The 15,369-nt window shown below is 47.1% G+C and overlaps 1 protein-coding gene and 1 long non-coding RNA gene across 6 annotated transcripts; both read left to right on the top strand.

Annotated features, from left to right (window-relative positions):
- Positions 1–6: 6 nt before the first annotated feature.
- On the top strand, positions 7–1,646 carry LOC140517233 (uncharacterized). The gene is made up of 3 exons (XR_011971517.1): positions 7–133; positions 435–485; positions 1,568–1,646. It is a non-coding gene; the product is annotated as an uncharacterized lncRNA (long non-coding RNA).
- Positions 1,637–12,984, top strand: NEIL1 (nei like DNA glycosylase 1). Of its 5 annotated transcripts, XM_072628308.1 has the most exons (12): positions 1,657–1,769; positions 2,098–2,238; positions 2,536–2,769; positions 3,447–3,881; positions 6,772–6,891; positions 7,122–7,185; positions 8,006–8,105; positions 8,559–8,767; positions 10,840–10,867; positions 11,233–11,294; positions 11,687–11,906; positions 12,357–12,984. In XM_072628308.1, the coding sequence occupies exons 4-12, from the start codon at positions 3,448–3,450 to the stop codon at positions 12,461–12,463; spliced, it is 1,344 nt and encodes a 447-aa protein (XP_072484409.1). In that variant the 5' UTR covers positions 1,657–1,769; positions 2,098–2,238; positions 2,536–2,769; position 3,447; the 3' UTR covers positions 12,464–12,984. The 5 variants fall into 5 exon arrangements, 4 of the variants coding, with proteins under 4 accessions (XP_072484408.1, XP_072484410.1, XP_072484411.1 ...); XM_072628307.1 differs by lacking the exon at positions 2,536–2,769 and having other exon boundaries at positions 1,637–1,769; XM_072628309.1 differs by lacking the exon at positions 2,536–2,769 and having other exon boundaries at positions 1,651–2,238; positions 8,643–8,767.
- The last annotated feature ends 2,385 nt before the right edge of the window (positions 12,985–15,369 follow it).

The following is a 15,369-nucleotide window of genomic DNA, read 5'->3' as shown; positions in this document are numbered from 1 at the left end:
GGTCTTCCATGCAAAAGAGAAGAGAATTGAAGCTTGAGAGTGGTACTGAGGTTCGGTGCCCTCAGGAAGTCAGGGGAGAGAGAGAGAGACCTCACTGTTGGTTGGAGTGGTCAAGGAATGCTCCTCAGAAGAGGTAGACCTGGAGTTCAGTCCTTGAAAGATGGACATATTATGGATGGGTGAAATAAAGGGCAAGGGCATCATTCCAGATGAGGGAGATAGCTTTGGAACCAGTAGTAGACTTGACATGTTGGAGGCAGAGAGGCGAGCAGCCTAGCCAGAGCAAAAAGCCCGGGTTAGGAAGCTGGGGTATGAGGTCAAGGGCTGGAGGGAAGGGCAGGGAGGGTCCCCTCTTTTCCAAAACCAACTTTCATAGTCAGAAGCTGGTCATTTATTCTTTTCTGAGCCATCTCCTATTCCTGTTCTCATATTAGCCTCAAGACAGCACAGAGAAGGCAGGACCACAATTATATTCTGTTTGACAGGTGAGGAAACTGAGGCCCAGACAAGGGAAATTGCTTGCCTAGGACTCACTTTCTCCTTGAATAACAATTTTCTCTAGAGCTTTTTAAATTTATGAAATGCTTTCTTTACAACAGTTCTGGGAACCAGGCAGCCAATTAACAAACATTGATTCAATGCCTACACTGTGCCCGGGGAAAGGTGAAACTGTGCCCATGCTCTCAAGAAGCCAAACCCCACAGTACCAGAATCCCATGAAATTTGGGCCTGGGTGCAAGTATTGCATCTTTGTGTCATGAGGGGCAGATTTGGAAATGACCAGGAAGTAACCTTTTCGGGAAGGCAGTTGAGCCTGGTGTCTGAACAGTCTAGGGCAGGCAAAGAGCCAGAGTGGGAGATGTTGGAAGACATGGTCTGCTGGCTGAGAGATATTGGACTTCCAGCCTCTATTCAGGAAGCCAGGAGGTCAAACTCCACAGGGGAGGGCCTCAGGTTTTCCATGCCAATACTGAAATCCAGCTATGACGAGTGGATGTGTGTGGGCTGTGTGTGTTTGGGAGGAGTAACAAGTTTGGAGAAATAGATAGCTAATGTTAGACTTTCTTAGTGTGTTCATTGGTTTTACTGGGCTGTCTCTACACACACCACTGCTTTTTAAATTCTTTGATATATGGGATGGCTGTGTGAGAGGGCAGAGGAAGGGATACATTGAGAAAAGTAGATGAAAAAAGAGAAAAACAAGTTATCAATTTTTTTAAATAAAATTTTTTAAATTTTAAAGTAATTTTTAAAAAGACTAGATCTGCCATTTTATTGATATATTGAACATTGAGTGAGGGAACTCCATCTACTGATGCAGGTCTGCCTCCTCCTCTGCAACTTAGAGCCTTGAATACCCGGCGCATTGAGTGTGACTTGGGCCGGGTCACCACAGTATGAATCGGAGGCAGGATTTGCACCCAGGTCTGTCGGGCTGCATACATCGGCTGTTTCTCACTACTCTCTTAGCTAAAACACTTCACAGTGAAACCCGGAGGTGGCCAGGGTTTCCCAGAAAGAGTCCGAGAGGTCCTACGTTACGGGTATATGTCGCACGCTTCCACAGATCTCCCCCAAAGACTGGCGGACCTAAGCCAGGTCCTGCGAGGGTGTGCACGAAGAAGCCCACGAGGGCACAGACGCCGTGTATTTAACGGTCCTACTTCACGTTCACGTGTGGGTATACCCGGGCTCCTGTGTAGCCAGCCGCCCCTGCCCTGAATCACGGGGGTCTCTGACCCCTTATGCCTGCGCTGCCTGGCTGGGAGGTAGGAGACCCTCCTTGTGTAACCCTGCGGACGGACGCCCCGCCCCCTCACCCCCCAGGAAAGTCCGGGCTTCTTTCTGGGGCCCGGGAAGCACTGGGGAGATCCGCCCGGAGACCCAGGACTTCACTCCCTTCTCTGTCTCCCCAAATCCTCGAAGTTTCCCTCCCCCCGACGGCGGGCCAGCACTCCGCCGGGGGTACCACCATTTCAACCACCCCCAGCCTCGATCTCCCCACCCGGCCTCAGTCATTCCTTCTCTCTGTCCCAGTCTCCCGCCTACATCCTACCACCCTCTTCCTTGCTGTCCCTCTGCTTTGCTCTTTCCAAGCCTGGAAGCTAACTAAAACTACAATTCCCATGAGGCTGTGGGGCATGACGATTACATCTCCCAAGATGCCTTTGGGCCTAGCACCAGCCTCTGCTTTAACCCTGGGTGGCTGCAGTTTGTACGGAGCCCAGATGAGAACAGGTAGCTGGTGGGATGGGCGGGGGAGCGGAGACTGCCGCGGAGAGGCTCAGCATGGGGGGGCAAGGAGAGGGGGAGGTGCAGGGAGGATGGGGAAGGGGCAGACACTGCCACTCCTCCTCCCTGGCTCCTCCCGGGACTCGGGGGGCGTCGGGGTTGGGGGGCTGGAGGTTCAATTAGCGATGGATGTTGAATCTGGGAGAGACTTTGGGAGGGCGCCTCCTCCAGCTACAGATAGGTAAACTGAGACCCAGGGAGGGTGGTCTGCGTACCATTAACTCGTCTCCTCTCCCGTCTTAGGGATGTTTGGCCCAGATCACACAGACACACATAGACACACACACAGATACACACAGACACACAGACAGACAGACACACACACACACACACACACACACACACACACACCCCGACTTGGAGTCCCTCGAGGGCAGGGGTGGTAGAGACAGAATGGGAAGGGACCTTGGAGCTGGTCCAGACCCGCGCCTTTATTTACCTGGGGAGGAATCGAAGCTGCTGGGAGCTGTCCAGGAGGTAACGTTGTACCATGTGTGTCCTCTGAGTGGACCTTGTCCTCGTGCTTAATGCATGTTTGCTGACGGGCTGGGACAGGACTGGGCTTTTCTGCCCTTCTTAGCATAGAGCCTCACATACAGTAAACGCTTAATAAATGCTTCTTGACTAGCTGACTGGTCCAACTTCCTCCTTTTACAGATGGCTTACAAGACCCACTTCTCGACTCCTTGTTATTTATCTTCCCCCACCCCCATCTGGCCACAAAGTCCAGAAGTTGTTTTGAGTATATATTTAAATTTAGAGCTATTTACAAAACCTGCAGAGGGCGTCATAATAATAACAAAAATAATAACAGAAACTTCTCTCAGCTCGGACTAGAATTCTCATGGATAGGAGAGTGCTTTAGAAAACTAAATACACAGTATAAATGAATGAATGTCAGAATGGGAAAGACTCTTGGACATCTTATAGTCAGGTACTCATCATTTTACAGATAGGGAAATTGAGGCCCAGAGGGGGATGTCACCTGTCCAAGGGCACACAGTGAGTCAGTGGCAGAGCTAGGTCTCCTGGGTCATGATAAGGTGTTAGGGGAATCGTCACCTAGATCCTTATTATCTCTATCCTCACCAGAGTAAGGAGAAGTTGGGAAATGGGGGAGGGCAACGAGGCCAAGCTCTCTTCTCTGCTTCCAGGATGCCTGAGGGCCCAGAGCTCCACCTGGCCAGCTGCTATGTGAACACTCGTTGCAAAGACCTGGTGTTTTCGGGGCGGGTGGAGAAGTCCGAGATGAGCAAAAACCCCGAGGTGCCCTTTGAGAGCAGTGCCTACAGTATCACGGCCACCTCTCGGGGCAAAGAGGTGCGGCTGACACTGAGCCCACTGCCGGAGGCCCACCCCCCACAGTCACCCCTGGACCTTGTGTTCCGCTTTGGCATGTCCGGCTCCTTTCAGCTGGTCCCAGCAGACTCCCTGCCCAAGCATGCCCACCTGCGCTTCTACACAATCTCTCCTCCACCCAGCCGAGCCCTCTGTTTTGTGGACATCCGGCGCTTTGGCCACTGGGAAGTCCAGGGCACGTGGCAGCCTGGGCGAGGACCCTGCGTTCTACTGGAGTATGAGAAGTTCAGGTAGGGTCTCTGACCAAGGTGGGGAGCGAAGCCCCAGTCCCAAGCCTTTCCTCTGTCCCTGTCTCTCTCCAGCAAGGGAAGGCAGCTTGCAGCTATTCTTGTCAGATTTACATTTCCAAGTTCCTGACTTTTCCGCTTCCTTTTCCTTTTCCCATCTTGGCTCAGAAGAGAGAAAAAAGGAAAATGGACCCTAAGATTCATGTAGTGCTTTACAATTCACATACATTTCCCCCATTTGTTCCACCATACATTTGGGCCCTCAGGGCAGGGAATTTGTTAATTCTATTTTACAGATGAGAAAACAGACTCAGTGGTTAAATGGTTGCTCAAAGTCCCTTAGCTAGTAAGTGATAGAACTGGGATTAGAAACCAAGTCTCCTGACTCCTAGTCCAGTGTTATTTTCCCTATGGTTGAAGAAAAAAACATTCCACAGAAGGACTGAAAAGAAACTCTCCTCTCTCTGGGAATGGTGCGGTGAACCTTCTGCCCAGAGCCTCGGGTTCTCCGTCTATAAAATGGGAATGATGACTCCCACAGTTTTTACCCCATACAGGGTCTATATGAGGCTCAATACAGGAAGCACTTTGGAGAAGCTTCTAAGCAGTGTGCAAGCAGCAGGGATTGTTGCCAGTGCTGTTCTCTGGTAATACCAGCTATGGAGACCCTCCAAGCTACATTTGTCAGCCAGAGCCCAAGGACTCAGTCTATGTATGGGCCCCGGCAGCAGCCATCCCTAATAGCAAATTATCTAGTTCAGGAGTGTTCCCCAAGCCCTTTTAGCCCCCAAATTGACTGAAAAGTGCTGATCCTGCCACCCCGTTTCCTAGGGTCTTTGCTGTCCTGGATGCCACCACCAGGATACCTGGCCATGTCTGCCATATTGGATCCATGTGGGAGGCTTTGAGCCAGTAGGAACCATCCAGTTGAGGAAGAGATCCTTAACACCCATGAACATAGAAACATAGAATTTTTGAGTTGATAAAGACCTTGGTGGTCATCAGCATCTTACCTATACCCACATAAGAATCTCATCTGTATCATAATGCTTGGCACGTAACAGGGGCTTTATATATGCTTGTTGATTGATGAATTGATAGCTGGTATACGGTTATCCACTTTGTACTAGAGGACCTACAATAGGGGAGGAACCCACCACTTCATGAGCCTATTTCACTTTTGGAAAATGTCTCTTGGTTAGGCTTGTTACCTCAAGACTCTGAAGCTCTGATCATTCTTTCTGATTCTTTCCGCTGAAGCCAAGCAGAACAGGCCTAATCCCTCTTCCCTGGGACAGATACCTGAGAACAGCTTCCATGTCCTCTCTGGGCTAAACATCCTCCTTTCCTCCAACCCATCTTCTTATGGCATAAGCTCAAAGTTCTCCTCCCTCTCAGTTGCTTTCTTCTGAATATTCTCATCTACAACATGTTTCTCTCTCCAGCTGCTTATGTGAACATCACAATGCCAACATCACATCACACAGGGTCTTCAAACCCTCTTCCCAGGACCATGGGCAAAGAAAAGAAGGCAGCACCAGCTGCTTCTGCTTCTGTTTTCTACCAAGGACAATGACCTTAAGATACGAATGTAAAGAACCAAAATACCAAAGAAAGAATTGAAACTCAAAATAAGTGAGATCATAAGATGCCATATCGTTGCTTGTTGTTGTTCAGTCATTTCTGAATTTTCCTGACCCCATTTGGGGTTTTCTTGGCAAAGATAGTGGAGTGATTTGGCATTTCCTTTTCCAGCTCTTTTTACAGATGAAGAACCTGAGGCAAATAGGTTAAGTAACTTGCCCAAGGTCATACAGCCTATAAGAGTCTGAGGCCATATTTGAACTCACAAAGATGAGTCTTCCTTACTCCAGACCTGGCACTTTATCCACTGCACTGCCTAGCTGCCCAAAAATACCATATAGCTTCTATCAATGAATTCAGGCCCTGCGCACAACTCTGTGATCTTCTGATGACACTTGTCTGTGGAAACACTATTTTTCCCAATCACAGGTAGTTTTAAAGCCAGGTCTAAGCTTAAATTTATGCATAATTGGTTTGCTTCTTAGAGGCTCTGACTTCTAGATGTTCTAGACAAGTCATTCCCACACATTCCTCCCCTTCATTATTGACCCCCATTCTCCTTCATTTTCCATGTCCCTTGGATTATGAACATGTAACAGCATAAGGGGTGGAGTACAGTTTGTGTGTGCTCTACAGACCCCAGTGATTTCTGTCCTGCCACCAGTGCCCTGTGCCTGGCTAAGGCTCAGGAATGGAAATAGAAAGGAATGGGTAAATGATGGAGAATTTATCAAGCACTTACTATGTACAAAATGCCAGGTTTTGTGCTGAAGGACTGCCATATTTTAGTAAGGCCTTGCTTTCCTTGGGGTGAGTCCTCCTTCTCTCAGTCTCAGGCCCTCCACATCAAATAGTATGTTCCATGAGGAGTGGTGGCCAAAAGTACCATGACCTGGGGAGCAGCCCTCTATAGAGGCAAGCCTCCTTGCCTCAAGCTATGTTAGTCCTGAATCAATAGGCATACTGTCCAGGTAAAATTTTGGAGCCTCACTTCAAGCTCTTCTAGATTGGCAAGACCTGCCAGAGGTTCTCAAGGTGCTGGTGTAGTCTTCTAGAACCCAGGGCCACCACTACAACCCAATGAGGCCTCAGAAGAAAGGACATGAGTGGAGTGATTTTTAAACTGAGGACAAAAATACCTCTAACCTCTTGGTCAGGGAATATACCCCTATCCTGACTCCTCCCTTGCCTTTCTTTCCACATGGCTGGTCACATGTTCAGATCTTGGGAGAAGTGAAACCAGGTGTTGAAAGAGGTCATTTGCATGGAGGGGATCACTTAGTCCCCTTATATCTCCCCTATTCTCCAGGGAGAATGTGCTCCAGAACTTGGACGACAAGACTTTTGACAAGCCCATTTGTGAAGCTCTCCTAGACCAGAAATTCTTCAACGGCATTGGCAACTATCTTCGAGCAGAGATTCTTCACCGGTCAGTGGTAAAGAGGGGATGAGACAGGAGCAGACATCTAGGCTTTGTGCTCCAGGGATCAACTACCTCATAAGCAAAGGAGGAGGAAAGAGCTAATGTTTGGAGAAACTGGGTTAGATTGGGTTCCCATCTCCCTAAGTGTGTGGAGGTCCCTGGCTGCCTTGGAGCTATGAGTCTCTCTCTACTGGCCCCTATCCCTGCCTGACTTCATATGGTTCCCCCTTCTCCAGACTGAAGATCCCTCCTTTTGAGAAGGCCAGAACTGTCCTGGAGGCCCTGAAGCATTGGAAGCCGGTAAGACAGGATGGGGTAGGCTGAGGCACTGACACTGTGACACAGAGAAAAGAGCTTTAGACTGAGAGGTAGGGGACCTGATGGCTCATCCTAACTTTGCCACTGACACACCATATGCTCCCAGGGAAGACATTTCTCCTTTTGGAGTCTGTTTTCTTCTCTTGTAAAATGAAAGGCTGGGCCACAGTAAAGATCAACATTTATACCACAATTTAAGTTTTGCAGAGTGCGCCATAACCATTATCTCATGTAATCATTTGATCCTCATGTGATTCAATGACAGCCCTGTGAGGTAAGTGCTGTTATTATCCTCATTTTATAGATGAGGAAACTGACAAATAGCACTTAAGTGACTTGTCCATGGGCATACTAGTCAGTTTCAGAAACAGGGATTAGCACCCAGGCCTCTCCTGACCCCAAATCCATCCTGTATTTTTTGTACTATATGGCCTCCAAGTCAAATCAACAAGCATTTATTAAGTACCTACTGAGAGCTGATACTGTGCTCAGTACAAAACTAGCTAATTAGTATTAAGTACCTGCCCATAACTAGATCCCCAAGGTCCATCCCAGCTTTCTATAAGCAGCAAAGTTTTGAGCCTGATCAAAAAAATAAAGAGTCAATGATGACATTTCAGAAGCAGGACAAGCTTGAGGGTGTTGTTGGGGAATATGAAGCCGTTTCCACAAATTGCATGTATGGTCCCCCTTTGCACAATAATTCTGGACCATGATGGAATCCTGGGGTAAACTGCTGGGGGGATGAGGAGGGGTAGGAAACCTGGGGTTACTAATGATGTGTCCATTCTCCCCTGGCCAGAACCCAGAACTGACCTTGAGCAAGAAGGTCAAGGCAAAACTGGAGAACCCAGATTTGCTGGAATTGTGCCACTTGGTTCCCAAGGAGGTGATCCAACTAGGTGAGGCCTGGTGGCATGGACCCTGGCACACCCTGGCATTCTTCCCCCTCAGTCTAGCTAGCTATGGGGTCCCAAGGGGAAAGCAGCAATGGTTTTCTTTATAGTCATTTCCCATCTTCTCTGTAGCCCTTTGGGTTAGATAAGGTAGGAGTCATAGCATTCAGAACTGGAACTAACCTTATTGATCCTCTGAGCCTAGCTCCATTTTACAAAGGAGGAAACTGAGACCCAGAGAAGGAAAATGAGTAGTCCAAGTTTGTTCAGACTGTAAGTAACCAAGGCAGTATTTGAACTCAGGTCTCAATTTCAAGTCCACGGTCCTTTCTGACATTATCCCTTCTTCACAGATGGGAAAACTGAGTCTCAGGAAAAGAAAGTGGTTTGTCTGTGTTCTTACAGCAAGTTAGCCACAGAGCTAATAGTAAAACACACTCCTGTCACTCCATCCCTTAGGCCCCTGGGCAGAGGTGGGGCTGAATGGACTTGACTGGGAAAGCCTGATCTCAAATCTTCCCTCTTTCCACCCTTGTCATCAAGGGGGTAAGGGTTATGGGTCCGACAGGGAGGACGACTTTTCAGCTTTCCGGGCATGGCTGCGCTGCTACTCTGTGCCTGGCATGAGTTCCCTCCAGGACAGGCATGGAAGGACCATTTGGTTCCAGGTAATAATAAATAACATATCTCTACAGTACTTTCTGCTTTCCCAGGTACTTTTCTGTTCATCCATTATCTCACCTGAGTCTTCACAATAGTCCAGTGAGGTTGAAAGATCTCACTATTCAATACATTGGGAAAATGAGGCCCAAAGAGACTTGCCCAAAGTCATGTATTGAATGAGAGGCGGAGTCAGGGAGGAAAAATTGGGGACCACTTCTTCCTTTCCTATCTATGCACATGCCAGCCAGGCAGTGATCAGATGAGCAGATGAGTAAAGGCAGAACCTCAGTGAAGAAGGCAAGCTGTGCCAACAAAGACCATCTGGGAAGCATCTTTCATGGGGCAGCTGGCACTTGGTGGTTGGGCTTGCCTGTGATTTGGGAGATCTCTGCCCCAGCCTTAAATAACCCAGATTCCACTCCATATCATTTCCCATTCCCTTAGCTGAAGGGATCTCTGGATTCCAGGGCAAATTAACTCTGCAGGTCAATCAAACCATCATTCTTACTGTCCATCTCCATCTCCTTCTCCATCTCTATCTCCTTCATCTCCACCTCCTCCATCTCTATCTCCTCCATCTCTTTCTCCATCTCTGTCTCCTCCATCTTCATCTCCTCTATTTCCTCCATCTCCATCTCCTCCATTTCCTCCATCTGTATCTCCTCCTCCATCTCCTCCATCTACATATCCTCCTTCTACTTCTCCATCTCCATCTCCTTCTCCATCTCCACCTCTTCCATCTCCTCCATTTCCTCCATCTCTGTCTCCTCCATCTCCATTTCCTTCTCCATCTCCATCTCCTTCTCCATCTCCTCCATCTCCATCTCCTCCATTTCCTCCATCACCTTCTCCATCTCCATCTCCATCTCTTTCTCCTTTTCCATCTCCATATAATGTACTCCTTCCTAATCTCTGTCTTTTAGAATTCCTTGTTTCTCTCTGGGTTTAATGCAAATACCACTTCTCCATGAAACCTTTCATCTCTTCAGCAGCTAGTGCCTTCTCCCAAATTGCCTTGTGTTTATTTTGTACACACACACACACACACACACACACACACACACACACACACACACACACACACACACATATATATACTGGATAGAATATAAGCTCTATGTGGCCAGGGACTGTTTGATTTCTGTCTTTGTATCCTAACATAGTCCTGGCATATAGTAGGTATATAGAGTACTTTTTGTTGATTGATTCAGGTCTCTGAGATCTTACTTCTGTCTTTCATGCTTCTGTTATTTGACTCACCCCCTGGTAAAGAGCTTTGAGGAGGCCCAGAACATAGCATCCCACCTCCAAGGTCTGTGCCTTTGGGTAGGGCCACCCCCATGCCAGGAGTGACCTTCTTCTTCACCTTTGCCTCTCAGGGGTCCTGTTCCCTTTAGGCTCAGCTCAAGTGCCAGCTTCTACAAGAGACCTTTCCTGATTCTCTCCCATCAACACAAATTATTTATATGTATATATACATATATATACATATATGTATGTATATATATAAATTTATTATTTGTACATCCCATAATTATGTTGTATATATTTTGTTATCAGTTATCTGTGTAAGGATTCTCTGCCCTCCCTGCCCCCAGAAAAATGTAAGATTCTTGAAGACAGGGAATGTTTTTGTTTTTGTTTTCTTTCCTGGTATCCCGACCCCCCAACACAATGCATGACACATAATAAGTACTTAATTAATAGTCTCATTGAATTAAATCTGGAACCTGAGGGTAGTAGTGAAAGACTTGCCCAGATAGAGCTTGAGTTGAACCCTGAAGGATAGGTAGAATTTGGACTGAGGGAGCTGAGATAAGGCATTCCAGGCTGAGACAACAGTGTCAGTGAAGACTTAGAAACAGTTGTGTATGTTGGGGAAACAATGAGATTGTCTTCTGAGGAAGTTGCTCTTCCTTTCTGGCCCCACTTAGGGAATGGGGTGGGGGTGGAAGGGGAGCCCAGATTGGGGCAGGAGCTTTCCTGCTATAGATCCCTCTAGTGAGGAAGGAAGCGAGCAAGCTTCAGAGAGTGGAGTGGAAGATTTTGATCTGAATTATTTCCTGTTTCATTTCAGGGAGATCCTGGACCTCTGGCCCCCAAAGGTAGGTCATGCCTCCTTGTACAGTAAGAAATGACAGCTGTCTAAGTGGGATGGGATATTTGATGTCTTTAGGCACACGAAGTTCCTGTGGGCAGGACCTTGCTTTTACCCTTCTTCCTTTTCTTAGCCTCCCACTCCTACCACTAAGCTCTCTCCACCTCCCTGAGAGGTCCTTGCACTAGGAGCTGAGGTCTTCAGAGACCCCAAGTTCTGATTCCTCTGCTGATACCCCAAGATTTCACAGCAGCTGCCTGAGTGGCTTGTTTTAGGCAGGGGTCAGGACTTTGTGGACGAGGTCAGCCCTTGATGCTGTATCCCTTCAAACCAACTCCTGAAGGGCTCCATGTCATCCTTGGTTTCTCACAGGAGGGAAATCCCGTAAGAAGCGTGTGAAGGAAAAAGCCATCCCTGATGTTACTGATTTAGAGGTATGGCCTCCCTTCATCCCCCAACAGTACTCCCCACACAAGAGGAATCCTTCTTCTGTCCTTGACTCTAGAGTCAAGAAAACAGAGTAGTCAGAAAAGTATTCAGAAAAATGGAGTATTGTGTATCTGAGAGCCCAAACATTTCCTAGGAACAAGCCTGGCTCCCTTGAGGGGAGAGTGAGTACATTCCCTTCTTTCAAGCAATGTCTGGGCCTCCCAACCTATGCCATTGCCTCCCAAGTCGCCTCAGTTCAATGGCAGTTTTAAGATCCCCAAATCTATGCTCTACAGGCATTAGGCAGCCCAGCCCCCCTTCTACTTAGCCATGTTCTACTTTCCTCTCCTTGAGCCCATACAGGACCCAGATAAGGGCCTGATATTCTTCTGTCCAGGACCCTATGTCTATGCCAAAGAAGAAGATCCCCACTAGAGCAAGGAAACCAGGCAAGAAGTCACAGAAGGGGTCTCTTGACCCAGGAGCCAAGGGAAATGTGGAATCAGCCAGAGGCCCCAGATCCCAGCGCCAACTGAAGAGTTCTGCTCCAGTATCCCTGGAGAATGATCCAGGAGTTCTGGAAGGAAAGCAGCAGTTGGTGACCCGACTACGAAAAGGTAGGAACTCTATGTGGGACCCCAGCTTCCCTTTTGGGGGAATAGAGGGAATAGATTTGTTTGGAAGGGGGAGAGGGCTGTGAGTGCAGTCTAGTCCTTGGATGGATGGCCCAGGGAAGAATTACTGGGACTGGAGCTGGTTTGAGAAATGGTTCAGACTTGGGGGGGGGCTCCCTTTTAGAGAGAAGGGCATGCATGTTCTGGAGTGGTTGGGGGAGGATTCCTAAAGGAAATGGGATCTGATTGGGCCTCGAAGGACAAGGAAGAATTGGGGACAGGCAAAGAGAAGATGGAGAAGGAGTTCCAGGTGGGGAAGAGTCATGAGCAAGAGTATGATCAAGGAGGAGCCATGTTGAGGCAGGGAATGACAGTGAGGGATCCTTGGGTTTCCATCATCCTTCTGGGTCAGAAGTCCTACTGATCTCAGTTCTATTTCCTCTCTTCCAACAGGCAGAGCCAGGAAAGGGAAAGCAAATTCCAAGGCCAAGCCCTCTCCACCTTCCTCCCTGCCTCCTTTGCATGAGGGAGCTGGTGCCCTTGGGGTATCTCCTCCTTAAACTCTTCTTTCAGCCCCAGGGAAAACCTGGGGAAAGCTCCCCGCTCCCTGCCCCAGTTCTTACTCCCACCCACCGTTGGGGATGGGAATGTGGCCATGGCAGGATCAGGGCAGCTGGGAGACCCTGGCACAAGCCGTGTGCTTCAGATTTTAGAACATTCAGTGCTTTTCATGTGATGCCCAATCCTGCCCCAAAGGTTCAGTAATTGATGTCTGAAAATGATTGATTTCCAGAGCTGAGAGCAATGGGTTGGTGTCAGTTGAGGCAGGGAGAGCTCAGCACCTAGAGACTCTGGACAGTCAATTCCTCTCTTTCATAAAAGGCCCTCTGTCCCACCCCATCTCAAGGTGGGAATGAAGCCCAGGTGCCTTTCACCCCTCTCCTTTCTCTCCCACCCCAATCTCACTGACTGCTCCTTCCCCAGCAGAGATGGGAATGCAGGGTCATTTTAGAACTCTTGAACCAGTTTGGGAGATGCTATATGTTTTATATTGACAATAAAATCTGACTAGAAACCCTAAGCTCTGTTATTACCACTCTGTGACTCACATCTCCTTGGAAAGTTGGCAAAATATTTTCATAGTTTAGGGGAAAAGGACCAGAAAGAAGAAAAAGACAGAGCAATCTTCCCTTCAGAACTTAACTCTAAAATATCAGAGCTAGATGGAACCCTTGGGTTCATCTAAGTGACACAGGAGACAGAGCTGCACTTCATGTCAGGAAGACCCGAGTGTCAATCCTGCATCAGATATGCAATGTGACCCCATGCAAGTCATTAACCCTCAGCCAGCCTCAGTTTGACACATCTTTGGCTCTGACAAATGGTTCAGCATGATATGAGCCGACAGCATTTTATCCATGGAAGTGACAATAAAGGAGCAACACTGTCTTCTTTGCCACTGTACCCCAAGGGGGAGGGAACCTCTCCACCTGACCCACAGCTCAACTCTTCCATGGGTGTTGTCCTGCCCCCACCTGAGCATCTCAACTTAATCTCACGCTGACTAGCAGCCCCATCCCCACCCAAAGCCCTGAGGCTGGGAAGCAGCATTTGAATCTCAGACTCCAAGCACTGGCTGGGCGGATCTGGAGGCCAGGTGGGTGTGGAGAGGACACTCAGAAGTCAAGTCACTGGCTGGGAAAATGCCCAGAAGAGGGAAAAAAAATAAGACTATAGAAGGTTATTTTCTTGGTGAACAGATAATTCCTCCCTTCCTTTCTGATGAGGAAGAACAATGCTTACCATCAGGGAAAGACACAGAAGTCAAGGCTTCTGTATCCCACACATCCAAAATAAATATACCAAAGGCTCAGGCCATGGAAGAGCTCAAAAAGGATTTTGAAAATCAAGTTAGAGAGGTGGAGGAAAAACTGGGAAGAGAAATGAGAGAGATGCAAGTAAAGTATGAAAAGGAGGTCAACACCTTGCTAAAGGACACCCCAAAAAAATGCTGAAGAGAGTAACACCTTGAAAAATAGGCTAACTCAATTGGCAAAAGAGGTTCAAAAAGCCAATGAGGAGAAGAATGCTTTAAAAAGCAAAATTAGCCAAATGGAAAAGGAGGTTCAAAAGCTCACTGAAGAAAATAGTTCTTTCAAAATTAGAATGGAACAGATGGAGGCTAATGACTTTGTGAGACACCAAGAAATCACAAAACAAAACCAAAAGAATGAAAAAAATGGAAGATAATGTGAAATATCTCATTGGAAAAACAACTGACCTGGAAAATAGATCCAGGAGAAACAATTTAAAAATTATGGGACTACCTGAAAGCCATGATCAGAAAAAGACCCTAGACATCATCTTTCATGAAATTATCAAGGAAAACTGCCCTGATATTCTAGAACCAGAGGGCAAAATAAGTATTCAAGGAATCCACAGATCACCACTTGAAAGAGATCCAAAAAGAGAAACTCCTAGGAACATTGTGGCCAAATTCCAGAGTTCCCAGGTCAAGGAGAAAATATTGCAAGCAGCTAGAAAGAAACAATTCAAGTATTGTAGAAATACAATCAGGATAACACAAGATCTAGCAGCTTCTACATTAAGGGATCGAAGGGCGTGGAATATCATATTCCAGAAGTCAAAGGAACTAGGACTAAAACCAAGAATCACCTACCCAGCAAAACTGAGTATAATACTTCAGGGGAAAAAATGGTCTTTCAATGAAACTGGGGACTTTCAAGCATTCTTGATGAAAAGACCAGAGCTGAAAAGAAAATTTGACTTTCAAATACAAGAATGAAGAGAAGTATGAAAAGGTAAACAGCAAAGAGAAGTCACAAGGGACTTACTAAAGTTGAACTGTTTACATTCCTACATGGAAACAAAATATTTGTAACTCTTGAAACTTTTCAGTATCTGGGTAGTTGGTGGGATTACATGCACACACGCACATACACACAGAGACAGAGAGCACAGATTGAATTGAATAGGATGGGATCATATCTTAAAAAAATGAAATTAAGCGGTGAGAGAGAAATACATCAGGAGGAGAAAGGGAGAAATGGAATGGGGCAAATTATCTCTCATAAAAGAGGCAAGCAAAAGACTTTTTAGTGGAGGGAAAAAGATGGGAGGTGAGAGAAAAACATGAAGTTTACTCTCATCACATTCGACTAAAGGAAGGAATAAAATGCACACTCATTTTGGTGTGAAACCCTATCTTACAATACAGGAAAGTGGGGGAGAAGGAGATAAGCAGGGTGGGGGGAATGATGGAAGGGAGGGCAATGGGAGGAGGGAGCAATTAGAAGTCAACACTCTTGGGGAGGGACAGGATCAAAAGAGAGAATAGAAGCAATGGGGGGCAGGATAGGATGGAGGGAAATATAGTTAGTCTTACACAACATGACTATTATGGAAGTCATTTGCAAAACTACACAGATATGGCCTATATTGAATT

This window comes from Notamacropus eugenii, chromosome 1 (genome assembly GCF_028372415.1).
Source record: "Notamacropus eugenii isolate mMacEug1 chromosome 1, mMacEug1.pri_v2, whole genome shotgun sequence".
Classification (NCBI taxonomy): domain Eukaryota; kingdom Metazoa; phylum Chordata; class Mammalia; order Diprotodontia; family Macropodidae; genus Notamacropus; species Notamacropus eugenii.
The sequence above is the reverse complement of the archived record's forward strand: the minus strand, read 5'-3'. Positions and strand labels throughout refer to the sequence as shown.

What these genes read in the sequence shown, in the direction of transcription:
- NEIL1 (XM_072628307.1), top strand. Translation starts at nt 3,448, where the DNA reads ATGCCTGAGGGCCCAGAGCTCCACCTGGCCAGCTGCTATGTGAACACT. An exon ending in CAAGGAGGTGATCCAACTAG is followed by an intron (nt 8,106 to 8,558) that starts GTGAGGCCTGGT and finishes TCCATCCCTTAG; the next exon opens with GCCCCTGGGCAGAGGTGGGG. An exon ending in TGGACCTCTGGCCCCCAAAG is followed by an intron (nt 10,868 to 11,232) that starts GTAGGTCATGCC and finishes GGTTTCTCACAG; the next exon opens with GAGGGAAATCCCGTAAGAAG.